This window comes from Temnothorax nylanderi, unplaced genomic scaffold (assembly GCF_030848795.1).
Source record: "Temnothorax nylanderi isolate EJ_2023f unplaced genomic scaffold, tnyl_v1.0 TNYL_tig0064_pilon, whole genome shotgun sequence".
In the NCBI taxonomy this organism is placed as follows: domain Eukaryota; kingdom Metazoa; phylum Arthropoda; class Insecta; order Hymenoptera; family Formicidae; genus Temnothorax; species Temnothorax nylanderi.
The window spans coordinates 688,721-706,926 of NW_027249126.1; the positions used below are offsets into that span (position 1 = coordinate 688,721).

At 35.1% G+C, this 18,206-nt stretch overlaps 3 protein-coding genes across 3 annotated transcripts; 2 read left to right on the plus strand and 1 right to left on the minus strand.

The window, feature by feature from the left end:
- Window positions 1-199: 199 nt before the first annotated feature.
- On the plus strand, window positions 200-1,300 carry Rps21 (ribosomal protein S21). The gene is made up of 4 exons (XM_071708113.1): window positions 200-296; window positions 387-448; window positions 850-985; window positions 1,183-1,300. The coding sequence occupies exons 2-4, from the start codon at window positions 399-401 to the stop codon at window positions 1,246-1,248; spliced, it is 252 nt and encodes an 83-aa protein (XP_071564214.1). The 5' UTR covers window positions 200-296; window positions 387-398; the 3' UTR covers window positions 1,249-1,300.
- Window positions 1,301-2,526: 1,226 nt separating this feature from the next.
- LOC139773580 (protein unc-45 homolog B-like) lies at window positions 2,527-8,674 on the plus strand. Its single transcript, XM_071708114.1, has 7 exons — window positions 2,527-2,710; window positions 3,466-3,884; window positions 4,201-4,539; window positions 4,619-5,101; window positions 5,486-5,815; window positions 5,895-6,329; window positions 6,708-8,674. Exons 1-7 carry the CDS (start codon window positions 2,548-2,550, stop codon window positions 8,484-8,486), a joined length of 3,948 nt encoding a protein of 1,315 aa, XP_071564215.1. The 5' UTR covers window positions 2,527-2,547; the 3' UTR covers window positions 8,487-8,674.
- A 694-nt stretch (window positions 8,675-9,368) lies between these two features.
- Window positions 9,369-18,159, minus strand: Tbc1d8-9 (TBC1 domain family member 8/9). Its single transcript, XM_071708115.1, has 19 exons — window positions 17,857-18,159; window positions 16,815-16,981; window positions 16,167-16,340; window positions 15,991-16,087; window positions 15,703-15,892; window positions 15,509-15,585; window positions 15,342-15,398; window positions 15,065-15,269; window positions 14,785-14,987; window positions 14,421-14,710; window positions 14,141-14,344; window positions 13,540-13,871; window positions 13,128-13,283; window positions 12,857-13,042; window positions 12,596-12,784; window positions 12,253-12,418; window positions 11,820-12,155; window positions 11,601-11,722; window positions 9,369-11,521 (listed from the first exon to the last, which is right to left on the minus strand). Exons 1-19 carry the CDS (start codon window positions 17,898-17,900, stop codon window positions 11,303-11,305), a joined length of 3,414 nt encoding a protein of 1,137 aa, XP_071564216.1. The 5' UTR covers window positions 17,901-18,159; the 3' UTR covers window positions 9,369-11,302.
- Between the last annotated feature and the right edge of the window lie 47 nt (window positions 18,160-18,206).

An 18,206-nucleotide genomic window follows, 5' to 3' on the forward strand; every position in this document is an offset into this window, starting at 1 on the left:
TAAGTTGGTAAAAAAACCGCCTTTGAACGTTCTTCTTGTCGCAATAATTAAGTGCGGGTATAGATATTTAATAAGTTACATGTGGTGAGCTTGAACGACATTTTCGCACGCAAAATTTACTTTGTGAATCTTTTTCTCTCTTCAATGTCCCATTTTTTATGTTTATCTCCTTTCAAGTACAGAAAGTGCAACGTAGTGCAGCTAACGAGGAACAAATCTACGGTTTCCACGGCGCAGGCGCAGCCTCCTCCGTTCTTTCCGTTCCGCAGCCATCTCGAGCTATCGACGTGCCGATTGTAAGCGACAAGCTACTTACTAAATAATCAACGCGTTTTTTCGCTCGCTCGAACAGTACGCTAATCCTCCGTTTTACGGTGTTGTTGCAGCTGTAAAGAAAAATGGAGAACGATTTGGGAAATCTGGTCGACTTGTACATCCCCCGAAAATGGTGAGACGCAAACACACGTGGCGTCACGGATAATTCTCGTAAACTTTACGCTGAACGCGAACGAGAATCTCGTATTGAGACGTTTTACCAAATTCGCGCGATTTTGTTTATTCGATAAGGTTTGAACACCGACCGCGGCGTGTGCGATAGACACGCAGCGTTTAGAAGTGAGGTTAGGTCAGGTGACTGTACTCCATATGAATCTACCGGCGAAGAGTCTCTGTTTTTTTTTCTTCGACTGTTCTATCCTTGTGATCTCCACATTTGAAGCGAAACATAATTATGTATACTCACAATCAGACGAACGGGGAAATTGCCAGAACATGCGCGTGCGAAGCGTATCGCTGAAAAGAATGGACTCTTAATATCCACTTTAAACTTCTGGTTTTTCTCTGTCGCAGCTCGGCGAGTAACCGTATCATCCACGCCAAGGATCACGCGTCTATACAGCTGAGCCTGGCCGATGTCGATCCGGAAACAGGACGCATGACCGATACCAACAAGATGTACGCAATCTGTGGAGCAATTCGTCGAATGGTACGTTTAAGTTACTTGTATACGTATAGATTTATGTAACTTATTCCTTGGTATCTTCCTAAATACAAAATTATTATACTGTTATTTAATTGATATATTTCTGCAATGAATTATAATATTGTCAGTATTGCAATATTGATATAAATTAGTATCAGCATCAAATCTAATGAAATGTCGCTTTACTTTTATGTTCGCAGGGAGAATCCGACGATTGCATCGTGAGATTGACGAAAAACGATGGATTATTATCTAAGAACTTTTAATCTAAGTTATGCGACAAGTTTATTTTCAATAAATTAAAAAAGACAAAATAGATTTGATGACTATTCTCTTTGGAACCTCTGCGACAATTCCATTTGTACATAAGTAGTATTGCGTGCAGCGTGTGTTCATTTTACTTGAGATAAACAACAGTAATTTAGAAGATATTCCTGTCAACGAGCTTGTATTAAAAAAGTAGATTTGCTGAAAGGAATAAAATTATTTTTGTTCAATTATTAAACCAATGTTAATGTTGATTACCTAAGTAAAGTTAACGTTAATTAGGTTAATTATTATTTAATCAATTTTCATAGACTAGATTTCAAGTATTTATTTTTATACTTAACTTTTCCGAAAATAAATATTACTGAAGGTAGATCAGCTTTAATGCTATACCTTTTGTCACTTTTGTGTACCAATGTGAAAGGCTATATGATACCTACTCGAGAGATATCTTCTTAATGGAACAATACGTGCCTTATTTATTTTGTAACCATCAATTTATTTACAAAGTAGTGTGAATAAAATGAAATAATTTGGTATGTACATTTTGCTTCTACGAAGAAAACAAATGCATTGCAAGTGATATCCATTCGATATCATTTTATATCCTCAGCATGCGAAATTCGTTACCTAATCTTACCTACGCGCGAGTTATCTCAACGAATATAATAAATATATTAATAATTAAACAAATAGAATACTTTAAATCTATTGTAATAATTAACGACAGCGGGATTTTGATCATGCATCCGTACAGACGTTCGAAAAATTATAAAAGTTGTTTAGCAGAATTTATCCGGATAAGATTAGCGGGAGAATTGGGTCTTACATGGTCGGAAATATCCGAAAAATCCTCCACAAGTAACAGGAGCGCACGACAGCGAGGAGGGTTCACGGAGGTATTCAGAGCGCGGGCGCGCCCAGCGCCATCTGTCATCGACAACTGGAAGTCGATACCGAATTGACGTGACGGTAACTTTGCGAGGGAGTTGGTGAGCTTGGTAAAATACCTCCAGTAACCTCCTTGCCCAACATGCTTTTCTGATATCCAGATCGAATAAATTGACGATTTTGACGACACCAAATCCATCTCGCCTTTAAAGCGGGGAGCACACACTTCTGCACAACGCATAATGCGTAAGCATAAGAAAATTGACAAATTGATTGGTCTATTTCCTTATGCACATGTGTATGGACCAATCAATTTTCTTATGCTTACGCATTATATGCGTTGTGCAGAAGTGTGTGCTCCCCGCTTTAATGTGCACTGAGTGCGCACCACGGCACCAGTTCTGCCAATGAAAAACGCTATAGATAGACTTGTATGTAAGCCGCGACCGATTTGCCCGCAATTTGAATTCTTTGTTTATTTAGTTACACTCGTTGAAAGGTCGAGAAAAGTAGAGAAAGTGTTCGAGCAGCACGGAAGAACACGTGACGAAGAGGGAAGCTATCCGACAGGTAAAGAATTTACATTCTGGAATGAGATTCATCTTCCACGCATAAATTTATCGCGAGTTATAGGTAAATCACGCTCGCCTTTCTCAGACTCTCTTTCGTCGAGGAAGTTGAATTCCCGACGTAAAAAAGGGAGGAAATGTAAATTGTCCCCGACTATTGCAGCATAGCGTACATAATTGCATCTCTTTCTTTTGCGTTAAGACGAAATCAAATATTTGCATACAGCATCATAAGTTGTCTGGATAGTTTGTCTAATATGCACAAACAGCTTCTGGAGATTCTGAGAACGAACACTAAATAATTACTTAAATGATTGACTTCTTCTGTTTTGTTTTCCAATGTTCTACGAAAGTCAACTTTCTGATATAGAAATTATTACAACAATTGATTACAATTTACATGCAGATTACACACTTGAAATTGCATTTTTATTATTAAACTGTGTGTTTATTCTTTATCCATTATACATATATTAGGCCTGTTTGTTTTAGCTGAACTTCTTGTACAGTTTATCTTTTCTATTTTTCTTCCCAATGTGAAAAGAAAAAGAGGAAAGATGAACTGTGCAAGAAGTTCAGCTAAAATGAACAGGTCTATTGTGTCATACATGCATATAATTATTTAGTAATAATTTCATCTTCTGTGCTTTTTGCATTTAAGATAATACATATATCAATAAGAGAGACGATATGAAATCTCAGAGTCTTTCTATGTTAAAACATATAATATAACATCATATATAATTTGGGTTGTAGAATTTTTCACCATGAAGTCAGTTATGAGTGCAGAGGAATGGAACGAGAAGGGTCTTGAAGAGTTTGATAAAGGCAATTGGTCTGAAGCATTAAGTCACTACACAAACGCACTGAATTTAGCAAAGAACGATCATGACAAAGGAATATACTACAGTAATCGAGTTATTACTTATTTAAAGCTGAGCAATTACGAGAAAATGTTTGAAGACTGCAACAATGCGTTAATGATATATTGTAACGAAATACTTTATCACAAATATGAAGCACTAGTTGCGTTAGGAAGATTCGAGGAGGCATATCGGGATGCGGTCATTATTTCATCAGACCCCAATAACAAAGTTATTCAGCCCGTAGCGGCGCGCTTACGTGAAATTGTACAAGCACGTCGTAATAATAAAAATATAAAAATTAGTGCCAAGGTAAATATACGTAACTGTTACAAAAGTTCGTCAACTCGCAAGACATGATAATTTAATCTAGATAAGAGAATAAAAATGAAATACATTTTTCATACTGGATGTGAGTATTAGTAAGAATTTTTGTTTCAATATCACACATAATTTGACAAATGGATTTGAGTTTTTGTCTTTTATTATATAATTATTAATTCTTGTTAATTAATAGTCTGCACACTACGGGTAAAAATTACATCATACAAATATAATGTTACAGTTATTTAAATTTTTATTGCAGATCATTATATTTAAATATACGCTTAATTTTGCTTTATATTAGATATCAGAAATGTTGGATCTAGCATTTAACGTGTATGCAAGAGAAAAGGAACGTGAAATCGCTATCAATAAGTTGCTTGTGCTCGCATGTGATGAAACTGGTGCCGAGGAGATCTTCAAAAAGTTCAAAAAGGAAGGTGTATCCAAAATGGTTCAACGTGTGGAAGTTGAAAAGAATGAGGAAGTGATCTGCAGCGCGATTCGTATTGTAGCCGAGTTATGCAAAAACAATATTAGTCGAACTGAGTTTCTTATAAAATACATCGGTTTGCCTTGGTGTGTAGAAATGGTAAATAGCACGTCTATAAAGAGAGTTAACGCGTGTCAATATTGTTTACAGGTAAATATCGAGTAAAATAAATGCATTTATTTTATATATATTTTAGTAATTAAAAATTTATTGCATATTTCGATTTCAGAATATATTGAACACTTACAGCGGTGTGACTAATAAACTCGATTCAAAACCTGACGAGGCTTTGAGTGAGGCGTATAAGATCGAAATAGACACGATTCTGTTGTACTTGTCGTACAGTATAACGAGTAAAAAAAAAACGTTAACAGGCCTTGCTAGAGACGCAATAATAAAACTTATTATGCGTAACATTCATTATGCTACGTTAGACTGGGCCAAACGATTGGTCGAACCTCGCGGTGTGCAAAGATTGATGGAGATAGCCAGTAAAATGGAAGAATACAATTCTGAACCTTTGCTAAACATCACGTCTTCCACGCGAACTATAACCAGTGCGTGCTTAGCAAAAATATGTGAAAACGTGTACTATGATGACGAGAAAACATTTATCAACGCCATTGATGAATTTTTTGAAGATAATGAAATTTTTGAAGATAATGAAATTATTGAAGATATTGAAGATTTGCCGCCTGACATAAAATCTGAAGTATGAATTTTGCAACTTTTGATCTTTTCTTGTCATTAAATTGTTTAAAAATAAAAGGCCGAGTATCTTTTTAACTATAGCCGATTTGAGCAATTTAAACCCTCTATTTTTAAAACAAAAATGTCAAAGAAGATTTCTTTTTCAGTTGTCGATATTGTATATATTCTGTAAGTTTTAAATTAGTAAGAATTTTTGTTTCAATATCACACATAATTTGACAAATGGATTTTTTGTCTTTTATTATATAATTATTAATTCTTGTTAATTAATAGTCTGCACACTACGGGTAAAAATTATCATCATACAAATATAATGTCACTGTTATTTAAATTTTTATTGCAGATCATTATATTTAAGTATACGCCTATTTTTGCTTTATATTAGGTATCAGAAATGCTGGATCTAGCATTTGACGTGAATGCAAGAGAAAAGGAACGTGAAATCGCTATGAATAATTTGCATGGACTCGCATGTGATGAAACTGGTGCCGAGGAGATCTTCAAAAAGGAAGGTGTTTCCAAAATGGTTCAACTTGTGAAAGTGGAAAAGAACGAGGAAATGATCTGCAGCGCGATTCGTATTATAGCCGAGTTATGCAAAAACAATATTAGTCGAACTGAGTTCGTTATTAAATACGTCGGTTTACCTTGGTTCCTGGAAATAATGAGCAGCTCATCTATAGAGAGAGTTAACGCGTCTCAATATTGTTTACAGGTAAATATCGAGTAAAATAAATGCATTTATTTTATATATATTTTAGTAATTAAAAATTTATTGCATATTTCGATTTCAGAATATATTGAACACTTACAGCGGAGTGACTAATAAACACGATTCAAAACCCGACGAGGCTTTGAGTGCGGCGCATAAGAAGGAAATAGACACGATTCTGTTGTTCTTGTCGTACATTATAACGAGTAAAACGTTAACAGGCCTTGCTAGAGACGCAATAATAAAACTTATTATGCGTAACATTCATTGCGTAACTAAGTTAGACTGGGCCAAACGATTTGTCGAACTTCGCGGTGTGCAAAGATTGATGGAGATAGCCAGTAAAATGGAAGAATACAATTCTGAACCTTTGCTAAACATCACGTCTTCCACGCGAATTATAACCAGTGCGTGCTTAGGAAAAATATATGAAAACTATGATGATAAGAAAACATTTATGAACGCCATTGATGAATTTATTGAAGATAAATTGCATTCGCCTGACATAAAATCTAAAGTATGAATTTTGCAACTTTCGATCTTTTCTTGTCATTTAAATTGTTTAAAAATAAAAGGCCGAGTATCTTTTTAACTAAAGCCGATTTGAGCAATTTTAAACCCTCTAGTTTTAAAACAAAAATGTCAAAGAAGATTTTTTTTTCAGTTGTCGATATTGTATATATTCTGTAAGTTTTAAATTAAAATATGGTTATAACAGAGTAATCGAAACTTATTGAAGAATATGACTTTGTCATCTAGTATTTTCTGAAACGTAATTTATCAGAAATGTCTATTTCCTATCAAAATTAAATAACACTGTAGCTTCCTTGATTTTAAATCAATATTGTTTGTCGGAACGTAAAAATTAACGAATTGTTAATCTATTGTTTTACAGGTACGTGTAGTAGTTGCGATAACAACCTTATTATTGGGCCTGTCAGATGTTGGAAACGCAGTTGTGGCTAAAGAAGGGATTTTAGAGATGATTCTCGTTATGGCAGGAACGGATGATGTATTGCAGCAGACAGTGGCTCTCGAATGTATCGTTGCTGCTGTGACCAGAAAAGACAAGGTCGACGCGATCATAAATCAAGGTGTTAATATATTGAAAAAGCTGTGTCAATCTAAGGATGATTCAATTCGGGTTCGAGCGTTACTGGGTTTAAGTAAGTTAGGTAGTTCCAGAGATAGTCACTCAGATGTGACTATCAGACCGTTTGCGAATGGAGCGAAATTGTCAAAGGCTTGCGAACGATTGTTGGCTATATATCCAACGAAAGAAAATATGAGAGAGTGGGCCGTAAAAGGTTTGTCGTATCTCACTTTCAATGCCGAAGTCAAAGAGGAGTTGTTCAAGGATCTAGAAGCCATTTTTACGATGATGTCGCTCGCCGAGGAGACTACTGATCAATCTGTTCTCTTCGACGTACTTACGACGTTGGTGAACTTGTGCAACATTTATGACGATCAAGAACCCGGGATAATACAATTGACAAAGTTTGTCGAATATCATTTTCCCGAGGATTTTTCTGAACTGGATCACGTCGAAGAAAGATTAGAAACATTACTGGATACCAATGTGATCAGCGAGGATCTGGTGGCGATCCTCGCCAAAACGGACAATCAGAACTGCAAGGAATTGATAGCGCGCATTTTCAACGCGATATGCAATCAACTGAAATTGAGAGAAATAGTTATTTCCGCCAAATACCGCCAAAAAGGCGGCACTGAGACATTGTTGTCATTAGCGCTGGATGGCACAGTCAAGGGAAAGAAGCTTGCTTCGCGAGCCCTGGTCCATTTGGGACTCACGATACATCCTGAGGTTGCATTTCCTGGTGATCTAATCACGGAGGTTGTTCAACCGATCGTAAATCTTCTGAACCCGGAGTGTTCCGTTGTTGAGAATTGCCAGACTCTAACAGCTTTGTGCAATCTAGCTAAAGTCAAGGACAGCATGCGAGAACATATATTTAAAGAAGGAGTATTTCAGAAAATTGAAGCTTTTGTGTACGAGGGGGACTATCTTTTGAAATTGGCGTCTGCAAATCTTATAAACATTCTGATATTAAGCCGTGAAGTCGCTATGCAGTGTTTCGAGCAGGATAATTCTCGAGTTGATTATCTTATGTTATTGTACAAGGACGAGAATCAAGATATTAAATTCGCAGCAGCTGCAGCTCTAGTGAAACTGACGGTGGTCAACAAAGAAGCTTGTAAGAAAGTTTTGGACTCGAATTTCTGGCTAGAATTCCTACGCTTTTTACTCACTAATCCAAGCAGTAACATACAACAAATGGGTATTATATTTGTGCTAAGTATGATAAGAAGCATGGAAGACTTTGCTGCAAAACTCATCGAAACAGACATAATAGAACTACTGAGGTCATTGAGCAAGAACGATACCGTCCAAAACAAGAATATCAAGGAATTGACATCCATTGCTTTAGAGGCTGTTGCGGAACGATGTATTAGTGAAGCAGTCATTGTAATGATAAGATGGGAACGTGATGCAGCATGTCGATTAGGACAATCAGATCTTCTAAATTATTTGGAAAAAAAGTTATGGGTATATGAACGTACTAAAAATGTACCCTTAAACATATACTCAGAATTCGGAAAAATACTAACAGGAGACGATGATGTTTTTTTTGAAAGAAGACAAAATATTTGAGATCTGAATATCCTATATATTTCTGAATGTCCTATATATTCCTTATATTTCAAATAAAGTGCTTTAAATAATAAAATAAATGTATTTATATTTCTGCAATTTTGTGGCGTTTTTGAAATGTAGTCATGTGATCATATAATTATATTTGTGTTTATATATCTTTAAATATATGTTTACTGTGCAAGACATATACATGCAGTTAATTTATTTGTTACATAAATTTGCCAAAGTAGAATATTAATATATATATAGAAATAATACAGGTTACCGAAGGAAGCCGTGACGATTTTAAAAGAGTGACTTCGGGTGCATAAAATCAACGTTCAACGCCCATCGCTGCCACCTGCTTGCTCTTTTCAAATATACTTTCCTAATAATTCTATTCGCGATGTAATGAATGGCATATCCCAACTCTCACTCCTTCTCATCGAAATATTTATTTTAACGATTGTGACAATTTTTCTCGAATATCTTGAAAGACGGCTAATTAAATTTTAATTACAAACTGATTAATAATTTTGTAGAAGGAATTTGTTCATTATTATTAAAATTGACATCAAAGGTATGAGAAAAATACTATTTTATAAAAAATAGACACTCTCTTGTAGTCGTAAAGAAATATAATCAATATAAATTAGATTTAATATATTAAAATCATATAATTATTACTTGACAATCTGAAAACGGAAGTTTTTGAATTATTCATTACATATATACCCTCTTTTTCAAAAGTAATAGATGTTTTTTTACGGATAATTATTAATTCTAAATAAATTATAAACTCTTCGAGAATCGGAGTACGAGTTAAAATATTTATAGGCAACTTTATACAATATTATAATTATTCGTAGCATTTGGGATTAATTATTGCTCACGCGCGGATTTCATATATGACATTTATTATGTATTTTATACATACAATTACAAGTATGAAATATTCTTTATATACACGTATAATACATTGATATAATAAGACTTCTCCGTACATATCAGATGCCATAGTACCGCTTCGCAAATTACGCTAAAATTATGTTCGTGTGAATACTCTCTTCAGTTATATAAAAATAAAAACTATCACTAAAGTGTGACCATGTTGTGCCATGTACAATTGGGACTGACTGTTCTTAATAAATTTTAATCGATCAAGAAAAAGCTCTGGGTATCTCTTACATTAAAATCTATTCTTATCTAGTATAGGAAGAAGTTAATCGGCGTTTTACTGTCGATTACGAATAGTAGATCTTTGAAGAAAATAAATGGTTTGATACTTTTAGGCAATGTCGTGTGTACTATGTAATTTGCTATCGTTATTATCGTTTAAGGATTTTTATTATCAACTTATTTCGTACCATGATTAAGAATTTTTGAAATTGAATGAACCAAGATACAGTTTTGATTTAGGAAGAATTCAAAATTCTAAAAATCACAATGAGTTATCCCTATAACTTATTTACTGGAAAATCAAATCCCAATGCTTACTGGAACTCTTTATGAATGAATCGGCTAATAAGAAACTTGTATAATTGGAAGGCAATGATCAGTAATCAAATAATACTGCATATCAAAATTGCGTTACATCTCGTTAGAATACACAGATTAGCTTTTGCATCATTTACGTATGTTATTTATAAATAAGGTGATTTCTTATACATATGCTTCTGTTTGCTTAAAGAAATTGGGGTAAATTCTGAATCTGGTATCACGGCCAAACAAATCACAAAAATGTTTTGTCCTATTACTTCTGTTCAAGATAACATGGTATACTTTTGCTCGAGTATTATCTTGGTTTAGAATTTGCCATCGATATAAAAAAAGATTAATAATATGACGTCAATCAAGAATTTTGTCCTTACCATGTTTTGTTGAAAATTTCTAGGTACAAGTAATTTCTTTAATTTCCAATTATGTATTTAATATTTTAACTTGCCTTTTATAATAGCTAAGAAAATGATACCTGAAGAATATGTGACATTTGTATTATAATAATGTTTAATGTAAAGCAAAATTAGAGAATAAAATAAACCTACACGTAAATAGCTGTTGACGTACAGCCAATATTTCTTACCATACATGTTGCATTTTTCGCAACCGTTTGATATATCTGCAGAAAACAAAAATAGTTTGACATTTCCAAATAAATCTGGATAATGTCATTTTCTTAGACGTTTCTCCTTAAAAATACGTCGTGTCAGTATTAGATGTTCGAAAATTCATGTTACTTATACATGGATAATTTTTAAAGTAATAGAATAATTTTTTCAGATTTTTACCCTGAGTATTTACTATTAATGCGCTATTATACATTTGCGATGGTTGATAAGGTAGGCCGACATTTGCCTTATTAAAGAAATTTTTAAAAACTAATGATAGAATTATACTATTGTTAACAGATATATTTTAAAAATAATTATATTTATAATTAATATAATGATTTGGAATACAATGATTTGAAATTGAATCTATTTATCTGTAAAAGAGAAATTATCAAATCAAACAACGCAGAATGTATTATTTCATTCGCAAAAGAGTATAACAAAAATTTAGAAAATAATAATTATACAAATCTTGACGCGATTATACTTCTTGGTATTTTATAAATAAACTTGTATTGTGTGTGTGTGTGTGTGTTTATAACTATTATATTGCACGTATTGTCATTCATGCAAATGTGCTTCTCTCCAAATTAAAATTTGCATTCTCTGATAATAATATATAGATTCTTTTTAAGTAATTCTGTTTTCTCCTTCGTCAATTTATCTAAGCCAATCATGCATAAAAATAGATGTACTATTCTCTCACACGTTAATTACCGTATGTCATCCGTTCAGGGCAGGTGTATCTGATAAAGAATGAACCCGATTAAATCTACGATTTTTCAACGTTGTCATAGCTTCCATGAGGTCGGTTCGTTTACTGAAGAAGTCTACGATTGCTTGACCAGTCAAAACAGATGCTAAAAACTGCTCGACAGTTATCGCCCAATCAGGATCAGCGGACGACGCTATGCTCGATGGATTTCCATTACGGTCGGGTGACTGAGAAAGAAAGGAGTATCGAGTTAATAAATTTCCTACTACAATAAAGAGCATCGATTGCCAGTGCAAGTAAAAATACCCTTTCGATAACCGAAGAAGCCTGTTGAGCTGCAGAAGCAGCTAGAAGCAAGCTATCTTCAGATTCTTCTCTCTCTACATAGAATTTCTTGCCAACGTCCCCCAATTGGAGCAGAAGGGTACCTACGGTTTTTGCATTGTTTTATGTAATTATAATTAAACATTACAATATAAAATTTCTGAATATATGTATATACAATATATACAACAATGTAGTTACCTATGGAAGCGATGCAATGATATGTTTCTTGTTCTTCGGGTTGAGCAGGAAACATGTCGTAAAGAGTTTTCCACAATGCTATAAAGTGTCCTTGAGACATTTTTGGCACGGTTTTAAGATCCAATGGACTGTCTTTTGACGCTATCATCGAACGCAAGCTACCCATACTCTGAACTTCCCACGATTGGTCACCTGGTTGGCTATTCAAGCTCGTGGATCTTGATAAAGTGCCTACGGTCGGCTCTTCTGCCAGGCTAATCGGCATTTCCAAGGAAGCTACGCTCTGTTCCATGCTGTCGAAAAAATCCGTAGCTTCCGCTGCCACTTCGGCTCCATCTAACCAATTTATAAATTTAACGTATCTCATATAAATTAACATATTTTATACATATACATATATATGGTTTTCATGTATATATTGTTGAATAACTACCTGCTGAATGTGTTGGCGATTCAAAGTCGGTGGGCATAAGAAGTGGCGGTAAATGCAACGTGTACAATAGCTTTAATCTCTGCGTCAAATCAGCTGTTGCTGTCATCCCTATAGCCTGCACTAGTTCCCGAAAGTTTAGCAAACCGTCACGATTACGGTCCATCAACTAAAAGAATATTTTTAAAATAAAGTAACCATAAGATATTATTTTCGTACTGCTTGTAATCAATTATCGCATAACATAATTTAAAAAAAATTTAATTTTATTATGCAGAAGTTTACAATGCTTAAATGCTACAATTAATTAAACTAGGATTAATTTATTTACTAAGACTAAACTTACACGGAATAATCGCGCAGCAAGAGATTCAGCTTGAGTGCATTTTCCCCACGGAGACAAACCACCAAATAATATTCTGAATAAATCAAAATCTACTTTGTACGCTTCATACGGCGGTTGGGTCGGATCGTAGCGGTCGGGTTCAGATTTTCGTTGGCTCATTAACTCTTCTCTCACTAAACTTAACAATTCCTATATATATATAGCATAATTAAAATACTTATAATCATATCTCATTGTCTATGTAAAATCATTTTAAATTACCTGCAACTCTTCCATTTTCATGTATTTATCAACAATAACGCTTCTGATTACGTTCTTCTCAATTCCATCTTCGAGGCTTTGAACTACCCTCAGTCTATGCTTCAGGCGCAATCTTTCTATCCCACCAATTGTTAAAGATCCATATCTCGAGTATGCTTCATAAATTAATGTTTGGACAGATATACTCTACAGTAAATATATTTTAGCTTTATTAGAATCGAAGATTAGGTCAGAGATACATAAGATAATTAGAATACATGTACATTCTTACCTTACTAGGTGATGCACTATCAACTGGTCTAGGAAATATCGGGCCTTCATCGTTATAAACACCACCAAGATAATCTGTTAACAGTTGCATAGCTTCTCCGTCATCGCGACAGTTGAGTAACTTGTCTTGATTCCATTCCAACACAGTCAATGCTATCTGATAAAGCAAAAAGATCTATTTATTTTAAATATCTTTGTATTTATTATATACATTATATACAACGAAATAATTTGATTATATTTCAAAATTTAATGAATTTAAAATAATAAAATAAAACAAATTAAATTTATTCGCAATAAGAGCTTTCTGTACAATAATCTATTAGGATTTAACAATTATATATTTTCATTGAAAAATCTCATTAATTTAAAAAATATATTTAAAACTATCCTTACTATGCTTAGCTTATTACCTGAAAAATAACTTTTGCTCCATCATAGAAGAAACAATCCATAATATTTACAGCGCTACTCGTTGGCATGACGCTCAAGAATATAGTTAAAAACCAAGATAATGAGATAACTTTAATTAAGCCAAGCTCCTGTAACTTGGCGTGTAGAACTGGCAAATGCTCGGCTGCCAGTTCCTCTAAAAGACCTTGGTCAACGAGAGCACCGACTACTCTCCGATCGTAGTAATCCGGCAGTAATGATTCGCAAACATTGCATAACTGCCAGAACGCTGACTCCTCAGAACAGTAAATCAGCAGAACTGAAGCTACTATATTCATTGCCTGACAATAACCTGAAAGGAACATAGAACATTTATAAAAAAGTTCTTAATTCGTATTAACGCAATACTGCTAAATAGCAGTATAATTTAATTAATTATTTTTAAACGAATATTAATGTTTTATGTTTTAATACACTTAAAATCGTCAGCTCTTAATAAATTAATATTCAACAAAATTAAATAATAGAAAAAATTCTGTCTGTTATAATTAATTAAAAGATTCAGCTCGTAGGAATTTCAAATTGTTACATTAAATACAAATAGAAAAATATTAGACTTGCCGATCTGAGGATTTCGCCATGCATAGGCAGATAGCACCCTTCGAAGCGCGTTGATTCCAGTGTCCGATTGGAAAGCTGGATGTTCCGGTAATGATCTATGCAAATCCCTTTCGATCTCTTCATTTGCTTGACACGATTTACCAAGGGATTGTTCGACCAATGATTTGTATAAATCTGGATTCATTGCCTTCTCATTTAAGGCACCTGTAATAAAACAATTTATCCTACGTATTAAAACTCAGTATTATTTGTGAAATATACTGTATCATTTATATATTACCAGAAAAGGTGAGCCAAATTTCCCCTCTGAGGGATTGTGGTATTCCTTGAATAATAAGCTTCGTAGTTTCTGTAGTCCTATACATCGTAATTCCTCTTCCATATTCCGCGAAATGAAGCTCCCATTGTTTCTCTTTAGCTTCTTGCTTTAATGCGGCTTCGGGAGTCAGTGGAGCCTTGAAAAGTATCATCAATGGCGGTTGTGGTTTCCACTGTTCTGTAGGTTTCGCTTCCTCGCAATTGCTGATGTTACTGCTCGAGGAATTTGGCAAACATACGTTTTCTCTAGTTCTACAAAAGGATTACAATTTGCATTGTTGCGTCTATATTTTATATCGATTAGAAAATGTAACGCAAACACATACGTATAATTAAGTTTAGACTTTGCTAAGAGCTCGGAAATTTTCTGCACCACGAAATCTCTATCGTGTATCTGAGCGAATAGAAAGGACGAACGCGCCGTTGTAATTAATATCGACTTATCCGCTCCCGTGCTGGACTGATTTTCCGCCGATTCAACGAGTGTCACTTCCCTCAGAGGTATAACTAAACTGACCTGTCTTCTTACCTAGACAGATACAAGTAACAAGTCAATTTTATAATCAATTCACATTTAAAGCTTATTCGTCTTAGAAAGATATTTACCCTACTTTCAAAACAAAGATAATTTTGAGATAAATATATCTTCCCCCAGACATATCTTTTGTTATATGGAGTCCATAAAGTGGCATCGATGCTACCATCTAATTTCTCTGCTCCCGGCAACCTAAATTGAAGCCTGTACGTTTCCGAATGTGCACGTGCATCCAGATCCCTCTTCAAGAAAGATGGCTTCTTAGGCACATTTTTGCTAAATTAAGAAGCGATTCAATATTAATTTTTGCACAAGTTTCTAAAAAGTAATGTAACCATGTATCAATACCTTAATTTATTCAGTAAGTCTCTATCCTCATTAAATCCACTTTTTTCATCAATGAGTCTAAGGAAAAGGCAAATAATTCAATTAACTTATGATAAATTAATACATGAAATGCAAAGATAATTTTTGTTCAAATGCTTTTTATATGCTATATTTTAGTAAGCTAGTACCTTTTCATAGCAATATTGGTCAGTTGTTCCATTAACGAATACGTTTCTGATTTATGTAAAAACATAGAAAAATAATGCTGCAACACAAAAGAAAAAAATTAGATGTTGAGAATTGATTGATTGCCATATGGAATGTATCACAACATGTATCGATAGCAATACGTAGAAATGTATGCATGCACATTAACATATACCTCTTTATTGTCACGTGTTACAACGCGTATACTATCTGGAACTATAAGGGAATTAGTTTTGCTCAATTCCGTAATGTCTGTCCATCTTACAGTCAGCTTCGTTTCTCTCGCCAGTATGTAAGCATAAAAGCACATGTGATTTACAGATAAGTAGAGCCATCCTTGTCTAGGTAATCGTGATTTCCAGTAACTAAAAGGAAAAATATAGCCATCTCATGATCTATCTTCCAAATAAAGTATTAAATATTATATTTTTATGTAATCTTTATATATTTGAAATATAAAGACCTGCATGAATAATAATTGACCAATTTGTCCTCTTTAGGTATATTGAACAATTGGTGGAATTTAAAAGACACAGTTTTAAAAGACTCTGGGTCCTCTTCTGTAAACAATATTAATACTTAATTTATGCATTCGCACAATATCGTTCTTACAATTTAATTAACGATTAATGACTCTACCCTCTGCAAACTGGGAATCTGGAATGTTGTTTGCTATTATAGATTGAATTTTGCAGCAAACAAATTCCGTTATCTCCTCCTCCGTGTCGAACGACGTGAGCGTAGTCATTAAATTTGAGTGGAGCCATTCCCAATCCTGCAAAATCTCCTCGCGGGTCAAGGAACATGCCACTTCTGAAAGTTTTGAATGTAAGAAGATATTAGAGATTCATATTCTACTTCAAAGATTTAATTCAGACAAAATTTAATATGCCTTATAATTTTTTCAGATTGTAATTACATAATTATAAAACTAAATGTAGGTCGAAGCATCGAACTTGTTCCCTCAACATTCGCTGAGTACATAGCTGACTGTTTGTGCTAATGCGCACTGTTATCAGTTACTGTGCTACTATCACGTCACTAAGACAATACTCGCATATATATATATTCATTGCCCTTGGCTTTACATCTTCTTAAATGCGTAATATGAGTAAGAAAATTAATATGGAATAATTGCATAAATTACCCAATTTTATTAATTAAATCTGCATATCTGTAGACAAGAATTATCTTCTATCTACTTTTCTTTTCCTCTCCTTCAGATATCTTAAGTTCTTTATATCTTACACTAGAGTAACGTCTTAAATTTGAATCATAATCCAATACCCCAATAAACTTCCGACGACGGTGTCTGATGAAGAATTCTAAAGGGTGGTGGTTTAGTGTCGAAAACACTGTCCAACGTGCCCACCAGGATGGAGGTGAGACCTTTCGTTTTCCCATGTCCTTTGCGACGTTGCAAAACGAAATACACAGTTGCCTGCTCAGTAATCCTATATTATAAAATGAACAATAGAATTATATATATATACTATATAAACCTCCTATTTAGAAAGAAAATAGAATCTTTGGAAATAAACAATTTTAGGATGAAATTAAAACAGATCTCTAACAAATGCGTAACAGACATCTAAAATAATATCGAAAATTAAAAATTAAATAAATAAAAGATACAACAAATAAAATTAAAAATGAAAAAACAATTCTTGCTTAATTTGAATATATCTAGATAAAAGATCCTGAAAGATGTTTCAGCACAGGTATTAACTGTTATCACTGAATTACTTCTTCCTCTCTTCGTTAACATTTATCGCTACTGTCAGCCATTATTAGCAACGTATATTGAGAGCGCGCCAAATTAGCGTCAAACTATCCTCGCTTATCGTGTCACTGATTTCGACATCGCCGATCGCCGCTTATCGAATCCGACCAGACGCTCCCGGTGAACGGCGAACGGGAACTTTCGTATACGCATCTCTACGCGTTCGGGCGTTTCGCGCACGTTATCTAACGTACGTGGTTTCCGCGTTAAAAACGGTAATTTTTATCGCGTTAGTGACGTTAACGCTGGTAACCGATAACGTTATCCCGCTGATCCCGCTGTCGAAGCACGATGTCAAGAAATTGACGTTGCCGAATCGCGGCGCGATAAAGGCCGACCACCCGACACCTCCAGCGGAACCTCCCGTCAGCTGTCTTTAGACGCGGATGTAAACATTCCGCGCGCGACAGCCTCGCGTCGACCTCGCGCAAACCGCAATCTGACAATCCTTTCGGAGCGGCCGCCGGAGTTGTTGGATTCGCGTTGGCGATCGGTGGACAATTGGTCGGGTCGTGAATAACGAGGATCTCGCGTGTAGGACTTTACCAGAACGCGTTGGCGAGCAGCACCTCCTGCGGCTTCACCCACATCTCGACCGCCGTGCACGCCGCGCGAGGTACATATGGCACTGACACTGACGGGACGCGGACAGCGGACGGCGGACGGCGGACGACGATGACAGCGGCAGCGGCGACGACCACGACGCGACGTCGCGCGCGCGCGCGCGCGCAATTCTCTTTGAGGAACGGCCACGAAAACGCCGACCGCGGCGAGGGGGAAGGGACTAAGAGCAATATACTCCCGCGACAGATAAACACTGTCCGCGAACCGACGGCGGAACGATCAGCGATCAGCTGCGACTCGCGAGGGGAAAGCGGGGCGGGGGCGGGGACGGC